The 15,374-nt window shown below is 29.9% G+C and overlaps 1 protein-coding gene across 1 annotated transcript in view; it reads left to right on the top strand.

Annotated features, from left to right (window-relative positions):
- The window catches only part of LOC107445552 (angiotensin-converting enzyme), a 91,515-nt gene that overhangs the window by 30,306 nt on the left and 45,835 nt on the right, over positions 1-15,374 (top strand). The window contains exons 10-14 of the mRNA XM_043042272.2: positions 564-733; positions 4,880-5,004; positions 8,539-8,634; positions 9,368-9,512; positions 13,357-13,455. Of these exons, the coding sequence (XP_042898206.1) occupies positions 564-733; positions 4,880-5,004; positions 8,539-8,634; positions 9,368-9,512; positions 13,357-13,455 (635 nt within the window). The remainder of the gene's footprint in view (positions 1-563; positions 734-4,879; positions 5,005-8,538; positions 8,635-9,367; positions 9,513-13,356; positions 13,456-15,374) is intronic.

The raw sequence follows: 15,374 nt of genomic DNA, 5'->3' as shown, positions 1-15,374 counted from the left end.
GCCTCTGCAAATACTGCCCCCTACCGTTGAGAACATGAAATACGGTCGAGAATAGAGTCAATATGAAGAAAACAAGATCACCAGAATTGCAAATTCGAAAAGAAAAAAATCCCGCATGCGATGTTCAGTAGTCTTCTTATTTATGCTGCTTTTTCCTGCCTCGTTAAGGGGTATTCTTAAAGTCCTAACGGTACATTTAAAAAATAGTTATATTTTTAGGTTAGAGAAGGTGTTATAGGTCTCCCATTGCGAGTTGGCGTTGCAAAGCAAGATTATAGTTTGGACTGGTTTTAGGAAATTCACTAAAATGCCACTAAACATGTTTTCCTACTAAACTCTGCAATCTACATTAATAAATGCTTTAAAGTAGTTCATTTATTTTATTCCTGATAGATATTGTGGCAGTGTGAGTTTTTGTTTTTTATTAAGAAAAATTTTTCAATTATATGAAACACTGTTGGCGAAGTATTTGATGCGTTTTAAAAGGAGCTGAATTACACATAAACAATAAAGTACAAAGAACAACGGGAAACTAATTTATTTTATTCCTTCATATTTTTTAGAATATAACTCCTCTGGATATGTTCAAGATGGCCGAAAACTTCTTTACATCCATAGGCTTGATGCCAATGCCAACAGAATTCTGGAATAGATCCATTATCGAAAAGCCCCTCGACAGAGAAATGGTGTGCCACCCCTCTGCTTGGTATTTCTATGAAAGAAACGATGTTAGGTGAGATGGAATCCATGTTTTTTTTTATTGAAGACAATAGTTTTCCGTGTTTGAAATAGAATTTTACAAATATATGATTAAATTTAAATTATGATTAATAAGTTATCATGTTTAAAACTCTGATTATTTTATAAAATGCTATTGTCATAAAAAGAAAGTTTCTTTATAAGATATATAAGAACGATTTCTTAATAACAAATAATGGCACATACTCTAATATACAGGTACTACAATTTGGGTTTGGGAGAAAATTACTGACAAGTTACAATAAGGAAGCAGAGAAAAATTTAATTGGACAGGAGAAAATTGTTGTTGTTGTTAATTTACGTCGCACTAGAGCTGCACAATGGGCTATTAGCGACGGTCTGGGAAACATCCCTGAGGATGATCCGAAGACATGCCATCACAATTTTGATCCTCTGCGGAGGGGATGGCACCCCCGCTTCGGTAGCCCGACGACCTGCGCGTGAAGTCGAGCACTTTACGGTAGCACAGTTTAACGAGGACCAATACCGCACACCCTCGGTCCCTACGCAGACTGATCCAAGTGGTCACCCACCCGCACACTGACCGTAGCCAGTGATGCTTAACTTCGGTGATCTGCTGGGAACCGGAGAAAAAAATTCAACTATAGTTACCAGTCCTCAGACGCTAACCTTGATTTCTGAAAATCCTTTCAGGTGTTGAAACATTTCATAAATAATTACTTTTCCAGTATCTTATTCTTTCCAACTATTTAGAAATCTATTTTCTTTTCAATTTCTACATCTAACAGCATCAGAGATTCTCTCTTCCAAAACATCCATTCTTTTATTTGATTATCTGTTTTGATCTTGTTACCTCTACTCTGATGATTGACATCTTACTCTTCCTTGTTGTAATTTATTTGCAATTTTCTTCTGCATCTTTGAGTTTCCTTCTTTCATTCTTTGTTTCAACTTTGAAGCTATATTTTAACTGTCGATTCTAAATTACATCATATGTCTGTTGTTCCTATATGTTCATTTGAAGAAGCTTCGAATTTAAATATTACAAATCTAAATCATCAAAGATAATTTATATCGAGCTCTTATTTCATTATAAAAGGACTAAATTCATAATAATATATGAAATTCTATTTGAGTTTGGTAAAGACCAATTAAAAAGTAGATTGGGTAATGATACTAAGTGGAATTTTAGTGAGTTTGAGTAATTTAACTTGATGTTAATGCTTTCCTCTTTAGTGTATCTGAAGAAGAAAGGAATATGCTTTGCCTTTTTTGCGAACTACCATTTTGAAAATTATCTAAAATTCCATCATTCATTTGAACTGTCCAAGTCTTAATTTTTGCACAATGGGTATTTTAATGTGCTTATGTTTAGCTCTAAGCTTTCGTAATACATAACAAATACTTTTTTTTTTTTTCAAAACTTTTTTGATCGTGACCTTTCAAAATGTTTAATATTTTCGACTTAAAAATTTTTTTAAAGATAATGCAATGGGTTAATGTATTGGATTTATGTAATTTATATGCATTAAAATATGACCATTCCAAACATTCTCATTGTAAAAAGAAATCACTTGGTGTGGTATAGTTTTCCCATTAAAAATCGGGCTATCTTTTGTTGCCCCCAGTATAAAATTAAAGAAAGTTATAAATGCATCGTTTGTCTGTAAAATATTCCTTAAGGTATCCGACTACCTTAAAAATGAGGATTTTCACAAAAAATCACTTTTTTATTTTATTGCTTTATAATAATGCCCAATTTTTCTAGTTTTAAAAACTGTTTTGTTTTTGAATGCACGTCAAGCAGAACTTTAGTTATACAAATTTTAGTAACAGATGACAGCTGTCCAACTTACCGGAAATTACAAAAATGAAGCCGGTAGTAGGTAATAGTTTCGGATCCATTTCTATTTGTGTCTTTATTTTTCTTAGATATTTAATTTTTAAAAGCTCTTAAACTCACAGCTAATAAGCTGAATTATATTTTAATTAGATTTTACGTTTCGTGGTTACTGTTTGTGGGTAACATGAAAAGTTAGCATATTTTCTGATATTTTGCTTACATTTGAAGCGCACTTTCTATATCTTGATTTTGATTTGTTTTGAAGAAATTTATTGATTTCTTTCAAAAAAATTTGTTATTTATTTTGATGAATTTATTGAAATGGGTAAAGGACGTACTTCTCGATCTAGGAAACGTAAATATTACGGTAATCAACATGCCACCAAAAGCGATGATTTGAGTAAAGTTGATTATACCATTTATTCAAAATTGTGTAAAGCAGATGAATTTATTACTTCAAGCTCTTCAAAATTATCGATTTCTATGGATGTCAATAAAGAACTGATGCCCTTGGATAAAAACAATCTGTGTGGCAATCGAATAATTGATATTGAGATCCTAATGGTGATATTAGCTTCATTATGTTGTCCGGTTTGCTATGATAACAAATTGCATTTAGAAGAAAATTCTAGATTTGAGCTATTATAAATATTATAAAAAATATTTTTTACTTCTAATTATTAATAAAAACTATATTTAGACATATATATTAAAGTGTGAAAATACAGTAAGATGGTTGTTTAATAAAAAATTGTTCCTGTGTTAAATGCTTTATAAGTAGTAGACTTTTGATGTTATTCACTAAATACTTTAAAATATCGCTAAATAATACGTTAAAATATCGCTACGTTAAATAAAACTAAGAAAATGTGTGAAGGAATGTGCCCCCTATAAAATATAATAACTTCCTACTGACAAACATTCATAGTTTTTAGAAAAAATGTAATTATAAACTTTAATTGTGTTTTTCTCAAAATGACAATTTTGCTGTTTTTTGTCTACGGAAAACAAGATAACTCAACTAATTATAATAAATTTGTCTTCAAACTTTCAGAGATTGTTTCTTGTATTGGTGGTTATGTAACAGACCTCCAGAATTCAGATAACTGTATTATTTTTTGTTTTATGAGATATTTTGCAGTAGATAATGTGAAGAAAATGTGAAAAAAAATGGAAAAATATGCTTAACACTCCATAAATTTTTTTAATTTCATGATATCATTTAAGTTGAGGTTCATAACACTTCAGAGGGTTATACGAAACGGCTCAAAAAGTTTGATAGCTGCATGTACAATAGTTTTTTGTGTAGAGTGTTTTCCGTTAATGAGTTATTTTCATTAAAATTATCTAAAAAATACTCTTTAAACAAAAAATTTCCTGTATATTAAAATTTTCTCTATTAAATATGTTTATTTAAATTAATATACAATATAAATTGCAATAATGTTGTGAAAAATATTTATTTTTCAAAAATTTTGTCCCGAAGGTAGTCGGATACCTTAAATCCAATTTAATGGAATTTACTTATCACATTTATCATATTTTTCTACTAAATATTTGATTTTGTTCATTATTCCAAACTAAGGAAACAAAACTAAAAGCGTCATGTATTTACTTTTATCAATTTGGCGAAAAACTGAGTACAGTTAACATACGTTATTAAAATAATGAATATTTATAATGAATTTATAATTTAAAATGAAAAAAAGCATGCTTGAGAACTAAATACTGGGGATTCCACGTTCGACTGACCACCTGACCGGAACATTTGCTCCTGCACCCCAGAGCCCAAGGTCAAGAAAACTGAGATGGGCACAGTGGACTGTCGCGCCGCTGAGTTCAGTTTAGTTTATTTATAATGAATGAATTAGGTATTAACTTTTAGCCCCAGTACTTTATAATCTCTTGGGACAAAAACATTTAATGAGTTCTTACAGTAACCAAATATTAAATTGGAAGTTTAAAAAAATAGCAACCTAGTAGATTAATTAGATTAAATTTTATTTCGATAGAATCGGAAACTAAATTCGTTAAACAAAATCTCTATTCATACGATATAAATTTTGAGATATTACAACTAAACACTTCTTAGTTTTGTTATAACAAGTCGTTCATCGTAAAGAGATAAAATCTGATTGTAGAAAAGGGGGAGAATGAGAGATGCGATCAGAAAGCAAAGTACTTTAATTTAGAAATAAACATTTCGATTTAATTTGTTTAAGTCAAAAATTTAAATCAATGTAATTTTTCGTGTAGAGTATAATTGTAAGCAATTGACAGTATTCAACAACATGAGTAGTTTATTGTTTCTTGCAGAATTAAGATGTGCACTACAGTTGATATGAATAACTTAGCCACTGTGCATCATGAAATGGGACACATAGAATACTACTTGCATGTACAAGATCTTCCTCTTTATGACAGACATGGAGCTCATTCAGGTATAATTCATTCAGTAACAGGAAAGTATTTTTAATAATACTTCCTTAAGGAAGTATTATTTAAAAAATATATAATATTTTACAGTTAGCTAAATTTAACTGCAACTCAATCTCTTCTCTAAGAAATGAAATAAAAAATCTGCCGATGGTAACTCGAGAACTGACGAGTTACTATCGGCAGTTTTCGAGTATTAGTTAGTTTATAATTTGTCTATATTAAGAACTATGAATAGAAACATAAATATTAACATGGAAACTGTTATTTTTTATCAATCAAAATTGAGTGGTGATGGCTCAAGGAATAGAGCACTCCCCTCCCAATAAGGTGACCCAGGTTCGAATCCCAGCGATGGCTGCTCGTTACGAATTCTCGACCACAGTGCTAACGTAAAATATACTCAGTGAAAGATGGATCCGTCAGGTTAACCGTAGGACGTTTTCCTGGTTTTCTTCAACATGTAACACAAATGCGGGTTAGTTTCATCAAATAGCCCTCCACGAAGGTATATTTCTTCCAATACTTCATACGGGAGTTCCCTTTTCTTCTGAATTGAGCACGAAATTATAAGGCTATGAATATTGGCTATGGAAATTATATAATATTGGTAGTCGTAATCTCTAAACTGGGTCGACTTGTTCAACGAATCTATATATTACAAAATAAAATTAATTAAAATTGAGATAAAACGTTCTGTTACCCATTGATTTAACCCAGGTTCAAATCTCAGAGATGGCTGGTCGATATGAATTTTACACTTGGCTCGCATCAACCCCAGTGCTAACGTAAAATAGGCTCAGTGGTAAGTTGACCATGGTTAGAGTCCTCTTGTCTTGTCGTAACCGCTGGAAGTTTTAGTATTTTTCCTCTTCGTGTAACGCAAATACGGAATATTTCTATCAAGAATTGGCTTAGTATTCTCCAGAAATGCTAAACCGATACCTGATTCCAGGAGTTCCCTTGTCTTCCTGGTTTTGTTCGAAATTACAAGGCTGCGGAGTTAAATTTTAACTTTGATATTATTAAACTCACTATTGGGTCTGCTGTAAACTCAGAATTAGGTCAATGCAATATCTTCTCCAAAATAACATCAAAAATCAACCTACAGTAGCTCAAGAACTAGCACAGATTGCTTATTTTACAGTTTATATACATTTAATGGAATTGAAGCAGTATACTCTTGCGTAGTATTGTTACCAGATTACTTTACGATTTTTTTCAATCTTCTACTGGATAGCAGCACAATACTCAGAAACCTAAGTGTTAAAATGGAAACTGTGCTATTTAACTATCAAAACGTTCTTTAAAACTACTTGAAAAAAATTTTTATCATTATTTTGCGCAAAGTCTTTCATTCCAATAATGGTACTGCAGTAATGTCCACCATTTTATGCTACTTAGTACGCAAGTAAAATCAAAGAAACGGAAATGAACTGTTAAAACATTGCATTATTTCAGAATGAACTTTCGTTTAATCATCGCGAAAGATTTCTTCTGTACAGTGTGCTATATCTTTCATATGCTGTTGCATAGATACCCCTTTCATACAAAATATCACAATAGGTATAATCAAGAAAGTAGTTTTTTATGTATAATGTATGTCATGTATTACTTTCAGTATGTAGTTGAATCAGATAAAATTTATATTTACTATGGCTGTAAGTAACTATTAATAAATAGTATGTGCCGCTACGTCAAAATCAAAAAGTAACTATTAATAAATAGTATGTGACACAACTTCAAACTCAAAAAAAAAACTATACACGTACGTAATTGAACCTAATTCGTGTTTTATTCATGGCATGAGCTTTGTACAAATGCCACTAGCTTTGAGGAAAACTTTCTTCTGTTAAAATTATTGCTAACAAAATTTAAGTTGCAATAACATACTATTTTCTCTAGTAAATACGGTGATTTTGACGGTTTAACAATAAAAAAAACTCATATTTTCACATCAATCATTCAAAAGACATAGCATAACAATAGATCCGTGTCAACTACAATTAGAATTGTCTAAAGCATTAAATTTTACATTAAAAGCGTATCTTTAGTTTAAACTTTTTGTTAGAAGTTAGATGTAACAAATTGACACAAAAAAAAACGAAAAGAGGATTAAAAGAATACATATTAGAGATAGGTTTCCTTATCTCTGTTTTTAAGTGTTGTTATTTAAGGTTAAATTTCGATTCAAATTATACATAACTACTTATTTAACGGAATCCAATTCTTGTGTGAGTATCGGAAATTTAGTTGTTGAAATAAATGATGATATTTTCGAACCACGTGGAAACAACCTTAATAAATGTTTTCACGTTTTGTTTTTGTTTTGTAATGCCATCTTAAAACGAGTTATTTACTTGATTTAAAGAAAAATGATGTAATGTCTTGATGATTTTTTATGTAAATCATGCTTTATAAAGAGAAAAATATGATGTAGCGTCTAGAAAATGTAATGTAAAAAATATTTGTTTACTCTATAAATATTAAAGCTCTGCTATACATAAGCTCTGTGCTTTCAGTGTAGCAAAAATATTTTTTTCTATCTGGAGACATAATTTATGAATTTCATGAAATCTTCATCTGTTAACAACCATATATATATATATATATATATATGTATATATGTATAATTTTCTCAAAATACGAAAGGAAATGATGTTGTAAAGCAAGGAATCATACAANTATAATGAAGTTGCAATTTCAATAATTGCGATGTTCCAGCTCCACTTCGTACACCAACCCCCGTGATTGTTTACCAATTATCTCTGTTTTTTTCTTTTTCTAAAGTCACCTTTTTCAAATAGCAATTGTCATTTTGGTAATAAAATATATTTATATATTTTAATAATTTCATGTAAACAATGCTTATAAATAATATGGAATTAATGGTATATTGGAATTGAAAAACAATTGAGTGTACTTCTGAAAAATATTTCAACTTAAGGAAACAGAATGTGTGAAGCAGTAAAGAGGAAAAAAAGAAAATTAACTTTTCTCGTCAACGCTACATAAAGATAAACTTATGTAATTAAAACCATCTAAACTAAAAACTGCTTTTATCTCTTTTAAACTCTTGAATTACGTTTTTATAGTTTTAAAAATTTTAATATGAATGTTAAGATATTACATCTGGTAACTTCTAATTCTTTCGACATCAATTTAAGCGCAAGATTATTAAGTAAAGGTCTCTCGTGAGTTTAAGCAAAGTTTTTAAATTATTATTATTTTAAGCAAATCAAATGGGGAGAAAATTCCCGAGAAAAGAATTACCAATTACAATAACTTTTACGTGTATTTCTTGCACCAAATTTGATAATTACTAATTCTCAAATTAACTGCTTAATGTTAAGTTCTTTATTCCATCGTATTTCCTGTACGTTTTTCTACAGTTGCCGTAATTTTTTTGAGTTAAAAATTTTTTGATCAGCAAAATAAAATTTAATTTAAAATTTAACACCCAAAACAGTGTCCTTGAGGTCTCTAACGATTTTTTGATAGACAGATAATATTTAATCGTTTCTCACCTTTGATTTTAGCATTTCATGAAGCCGTTGGTGACATGATAGCTCTCTCTGTAAGAACCACTGATTACTTAGAACGAATTGGTCTCTTAGAAGCTACAGACGATCCAGGTAATTTGATCAACATGACCAAGAGCAAAAAACAACATTTATGATTTTCAAAATAGAGTTCAATGTAAACAAAATTATTTAATAATTTTATTATAAGTGTATACTTTCAAGTAAAAATTGAAACTATAATTGCATTTTTCTTCCTGATTCCAATTTTTTTTTTCTATTTTGTAAGGGTTCTTTAATGTTAAATAAAATCTTTCTACTTAGTTTACTAAAATAAAAAGATACATATAAATTACTTTAAAAGAGTAATTTTAAGTAAATAATGTCATAGAATCTATAATATTGTTTGCTTCCAAGTTAAAAACTTTAAGTAATTAATTATTACAATTTTTTTTCATTTCTAGCAAATGCAACCTAAAGCTTTTATATAATATTAAACATAGAAATTTGTAAATTAGCACTGCAAATAATTGTTAAAAAAATGACTTTGTTAACTTCTTATAGATAATTCCAGAAATATTACTAGAACATTATTTTAACAATTGCAGTGTTTAACATTTGAATATAATCTAAATAAAAATTTATTTATAATATTTAATAACCATGGTAACTAGTAATTCTGAACTTAAGGCTTTTACTGCAAGGAAATCGTTTTTTTCCTTTTGATATAAACAATTTAATATTTAGTAGGAAACAAGAGTTACTGATGCAAATATTTATTATACCATTAAAATTTTAATTTAGTACAAATATTTTGTACTAATACGCTAAAATATTTGTTCTACAGAAACTGAAATCAATATCCTACTTTACATGGCATTAGAAAAAATAGCATTTCAGCCATATGGATTGATCGTAGACCTTTGGAAATCGAATATTTTTAATGGGTCCACACATGAAAATGAACTCAATAAAGCTTGGTGGAAATTAAGGTAATGCATAAAAATACGCCTGTTTGCCTTTTAATTTATAATTTTGCATAACTATTTATTAGCGAAGCCTAGTACTTCGAAAGCAATTTTGTTGCTGCCGTAAGATATCACTTTATTTATGCTTCTGTTTTCATATTCTGTGCGTTTTTCATATTACGAAAATATTTTAAATCATTCCTTAAAGATTCTGGTACTGGTTAGTTCGTTTATTTGTTCCTCACTATGTAGATTGTACTACATACTAACCTCTTTACATTTTATTTTCTGTTTTTTGCTTGATATATTTGTTTGTTTGTTCGTATATATTTTTTACTTAATGTGTTCTAATTTCGTTTCAATTTTTTTAGTGCTCCTCACACTATTGTATTGATATATTTTGATTTGGCTACATTAATACAATATTAGAAAGCACTCCTTTCTGCGGATATAATCGTGTGGGCTGATGAAGAACTTATATTTTTTCTTTGTTTTGTTTTCCAGATTTTTAATTTCTTTCTCTTTTTTTTTAGATATCAAAAATTATATTTTTTTAAATACCTTTGAAAAATTATTTTTAATAATTTTCTTCTCTTGTCATTATTTTTTATTATTTTCCATATTTTCTCAATATTTTAGCTTATTTTCTACATACTTGCAGCTTATGCGCAGTTAATAAAACTTATTAATTTTCCTCTCTTCTTCTCTCTTTGTTTTTATTGTGCTACATTTTTGTGAAATGGATCGAAATTTAGGGACTTTTTTAGCACTTAAAATTTAATTTAGATAATCCACAACAATGAAGATAATCAATAAAATTAATAGAATTTTAAATAAATCATTTTAAATTAAATTTAATAAAATTTCAAATAAATTTGGCATTTTGGTTCAGTAAAACATCATTGCATTTGATGACCTTGATTTTGGCAAAACGCGTTTAATGTTTTATGTCATAGAGTCTTTAATAAATCTGATCCCCTTGTATAAAAACGATTAGAACATAAAATTGAATATTCCTTACTTAAAATAATTCTAAGTTCTTCAAACTTAAAAATCTCTTTTAACCTTTTTGATTACCTATATTTTAATGATTATCTTATTCTGTAGCTATTCCCAAAATTTTCGATTAACTATTTCTACTCTAAATATCTGCTCGCGCCCAGTATGTCTCATGCTAATAAGAACAGGTTGAATACAAACCTAAAAGAGTAAAACTATATTTTTCATACTTTACGTCTTTTAAGATAATTGATTTAGGTTCTAAGCTGAAGTAAGACTAATCTTTAGTGCACTGATTCATTTATTGAAATTGTTTTAAAATTTTGCAGCAAATATTTATCTATGTGGTCTGAATTTTACATGTCTATCACTTCTGCAATCTATAAGAATAAAATGCAGAGTTTGCCTGTGTGTCTGTCTTCCGTATAACTCCGAAACTATTTATGCTATTGTCCTCAAATTTTGGACAGTGAAGGAAAAGGGCAATTTTCAGCCCGCAATCCTAAAAATAGTTCAAAAATCTTCTACATCGTTCAGGAGAGAGATTTATAAACTTTCTGATTCGTTTACAGCTAGCTCCATTAGTATGAAAAAAACTAGAGACTATCCTGTTTTTTTTTCCAAATATTTTTTTTCCAAATTTTCCCAAAGATAGCATCAATGATGTTCACTATCTTAAAGCCCTCATTAGCCCAAAATGGAATTTTATGACATTCTTAGATATTTAAATATTTCTTATTCGATGTGTCACGAAAAGTCAATGATCAATTATCAAACGTCAACGTAAACGCTGTTGCATAGGTGGACTATGTCACCAAATTAGTATTTAAGTACAGGATCACCACGTGTTTAATTTTAATATAATTATGCTTTTAAAGCGTGCTACTATAAAACTAGCAATTTAAAATCAACGGAATTAGAAATAAAACATAAAGCATTTAATGAAAAGCAAAAAAAATGTAGAAATTATACTAAATCGTCTAAGAGAAAGGTAAGAAAATCGCTTAACCCTTATTGACGTGAATGATGCATAATTGAGCCGTGATGGCTATGGGGATAAAGCGTTCGCCTTCCAATGAGGAGAACCGGGTTCGATTCCCAGTTGATACGAATTCCGTATCTGGCTTGCACAGTGCTGACGTGATCACAGTGCTGACGCGAAATATCTTCAGTGGTAGACGTATCATGGGTTAGAGTCCCCTAGCCATCAGGCCAACCATGGGAGTGTCTCGTGGTGTTCCTCTCGATGTAACGCAAATGCGGGTTAGCTCCATCAAAAAGTTCTTCACGAAGGCAAACTTTCTCCCAATACTCGATCCAGGAGTTCCCTTGTCTTCTGGATTAGGTTCAAAATTACAAGGCTACGGAGTTGAACATTAGCAATCGTAAACCCATAAAATTGGTTCAGCTGTTCAACGAGGGTTGTAAAATGAAATAAAACGATGCATAATTAATTTTTGTAATAGGTACAAATTGAAGTAAAAAATAAAGTAGTTATAAAAAGCAAAATTGATGGTGCAATGGTACTAATTCATTTAGAAAGGAAAGCAAAATCACGGTATAGTATTTTTGATTCCTATTGTGTTTTATTAATTTTGGCAATTGGTACTAACTGAAATGAATAAACTATGCACTAAAAAGCAAAAATAATGGGAAATTGGTACTTAGTCGTTCAGGAGAAAATTAAGAAATCTTCATGCTATTATTGGATCCAATGGTGGTTAATTATTTTTTTATAAATTGGTACTATTTAAAATAAAACTATAAACTATGCCGTAAAAATCAAAATTAATGAGAAAATAGTTGTGTTTTGCTGATGTAAAACGTAAAAAAATTACATGCTTTCATTGACAACAATAAAGCTTAACTATGTTTAATATTAGGTACTAATTGAAATAAAAAATAAGTCTTGTTCTGAAAAAGTATGGTAACTGGGGCAATTTTAATCAATATCAAATATACTGAAAACTAAAAACAACGTTTAAGAGCACAAAAATATTAATATTATTATTTTTTCCCATTCACATAGCTTCCCATTCGTCGTCATCCATTCACCCTTCCCTCCTATTGGCCGTTGCTCTAACCTCCCCCCCCCCTTGTGACGTCACCTTTCTCTATTTATTTACCCTGTTTTCTCTCATTTCTTTCTGTTGCACTGATGAAGGTTGCCCTTTGAGCATCCGAAACAGCTGTCTGCATTTATAAATATTTCTTGTGCTCTTAACCGTTGTTTGCCTTAGTTTGTATTTTAGCTCAAAGGTCGCCCACTTGTGTATTTACCAAATATACTAATCTAGGCAAAATTAGTATATTTGGTACCTATTAAAATGATATCAATACTGCTTTTATATACCGTGCAAAGAGATTTTTTACAGGCCTTCGAAACAATCAATTACCATAGAAAATCGCTTACATTGTTGCAAATTTCAAGTATTGTGAGTTAGCTTCGAGCAATAGCATCATGCTGAAAAGTGCTGAATACAATTAAAACTTATTTTGATGGGATAAACTACTTAAAATGTGTTTTGTCTAATCTAATAAAGTAAAACCCGCGGCAAGCTAAAAAAAAAGTGGAAGAAAATTGGAATTATTTCAGCTTTATTAATTTTGCTAGTATATGACTTTCAATTTTGTGGATGATTTCGAAGTATTGTTCAATTCTGATTTATTGATAGCTTAATTTTCTTCACAACGTACGAAGAATGGGTATTCAGCTAGTAAAAACGTCCAACCAACGCCAAAAAACGCCAGTTGAATATACGGAATTCGTATTTATGATTGTTTCAGTTTTTTTTCTCTAACCCGTTCCACTTCCTATGATCCAAGTTTGACGGTAATATAATAATATTTACTCTTAATATTCTTTCAGGCTCGATTATCAGGGGTTGTGCCCTCCGGTTTTACGAAGTGAAGATGATTTAGATGCTGGTGCATTGTACCACGTAGGAGCTGATACAAGTTACTCAAAGTATTTATTTTATTAATTTCAGAAATGAGAAATACTTTTTTGCTTCAACCATCAAATTAAATATCTTACCAGATTTAATAGAAGACCATTTTAATTGCGGATTTTGAGTTAAAATAAGGACTGGGAAAAGGGGAAGATACAAGAGGAACATTCATCGGAAAAAAATTGCGTGTGAACAAATAAGAATGTACACTGTGCAAAATAAAAAGAAACGAATAACATTTGTTCTAATAATCGGTCTCTTCATCTCGCTCTAGGATTCAATCTTAATGGTTCGAGAAGGGGACCCATAATATGCTGATTGATAGACGGCTGATTGATTAGCACACGATATTTTAAGTTACGAAATCTGGCACAAAAACTTACTGTCTGAGTAAATATGCCTTTTTTCGACAGATTCGGATTTATGACAACCAAAACGTAGGGGTAGCCGCAATCTGGGAAATATGGTCCCAATCGTTTGCTCAGGAGAGCGGTCCAAAGTTTGAACCTCTTATAGTTATTTTTACTTTTTCACATACCTCGAGAGCCTTTTAAATGAATTGCAACATTTTTGTGCCCAATTATAAAATTCGTTTTTCCAAAGATATGTATACACAAAAATAAATTTTAGTAAATATTTATTATTTTTTATTGTTTTCTTAAATAATAGTCGAAAAAATTTAATTGAAGGGTAGAAAAATGTATACATCATTTTAGAGTAGAAAATTTTATTTGACAAAATGCAAAATTTGAACAAAATCGGCTGAATAGTTTCTGAGAAATGTAATTTTAAAGAAGTCGCCTTTTCAAAATTCGATTTGTTAGAAACTATTCGACAGGTTTCCTCAAATTTTTTACTTTTCCATGTAAAATTACGTATTTGAAGGTGACGTAAAAAAATTTATGCCTTACGATTAAAAAAATTTTCGACTTTTATTAAATAAAATAATAAAAAAATGTTTGCTAAAATTTATTTTTTACAAGGATTATGTTATCTTTGAATAGACGATTTTTATAATAGTGTATAAAAGTTTAGTTCAAAGTAGTACAAAAGTTTTATAACAGTGTAGAAAGTTCCCGAGATATGGCAAGATACGCAAAAAGTGAAATTAACATTAAGGAGACTTAACTTTGGATTGCTCTTCTGGCTAAACTATGGGGACCATATTTCCCATATTGCGGCTACCCTCTATATTTTGGGGGTCAGAAATCTAAATCCGTTGTAAAAAGGTATGCTTATTCAGAGAAAGTGCGTTTATGTGTCTGATTTCGTAACTTAGAATATCATCTGCACTAATTAATTAGCATATTTTAGGCCACCCCTCGAATGTATAAAAATCAGTCATAGAACTTGAAGATCCGATCATTAAATCAAAAGTTATTCAGGGTGGTCCGTTTTATTTTAGTATTTAATTATTTTTCTTTGGCGAACTGTACTTTATGTATGATTTCAGGCGGAAACAACTGAGTTAAAAATGTTTCCGAGATCTGCAAGAGACCTGCCAAATTTAAAATTTCAAGTAGTAATTTCAAGTAATTCCCTGTGATAATTCTCGAGTGTTAAAAAATCTTTCCCCATGAGTGAGGTTTTAAAATTTATAATAAAAAAAACATGATATCAAACTTTTTAATTTTCCTTAAATGATATTTTAGCAATGAATTGAGGATTTTTTTTATTTCAATTGAATTTTAAAGTTTTATAACAGTTATTTACCATCATAACCAAATATTAACTTGAATTGCCTAAAACCGTTACATTATAGAATGTGTGAGAAAAACTTAATTTTTGATCTAAAAATCAGTTTATCACGCACTAACAAATCTTTAAGGAATTTATAAGTTACAGTCGGACCTCGTTAAGACGAAAACGCTTAACACGAGTTTTTACTGAAGACGAAATAAAACAGTTTCCTCGTTACGTTATCTTAGGAAACAGT

Source organism: Parasteatoda tepidariorum, chromosome 7 (genome assembly GCF_043381705.1).
Source record: "Parasteatoda tepidariorum isolate YZ-2023 chromosome 7, CAS_Ptep_4.0, whole genome shotgun sequence".
Taxonomy (NCBI): domain Eukaryota; kingdom Metazoa; phylum Arthropoda; class Arachnida; order Araneae; family Theridiidae; genus Parasteatoda; species Parasteatoda tepidariorum.
This window is presented reverse-complemented; position numbering and strand designations above follow the sequence as displayed.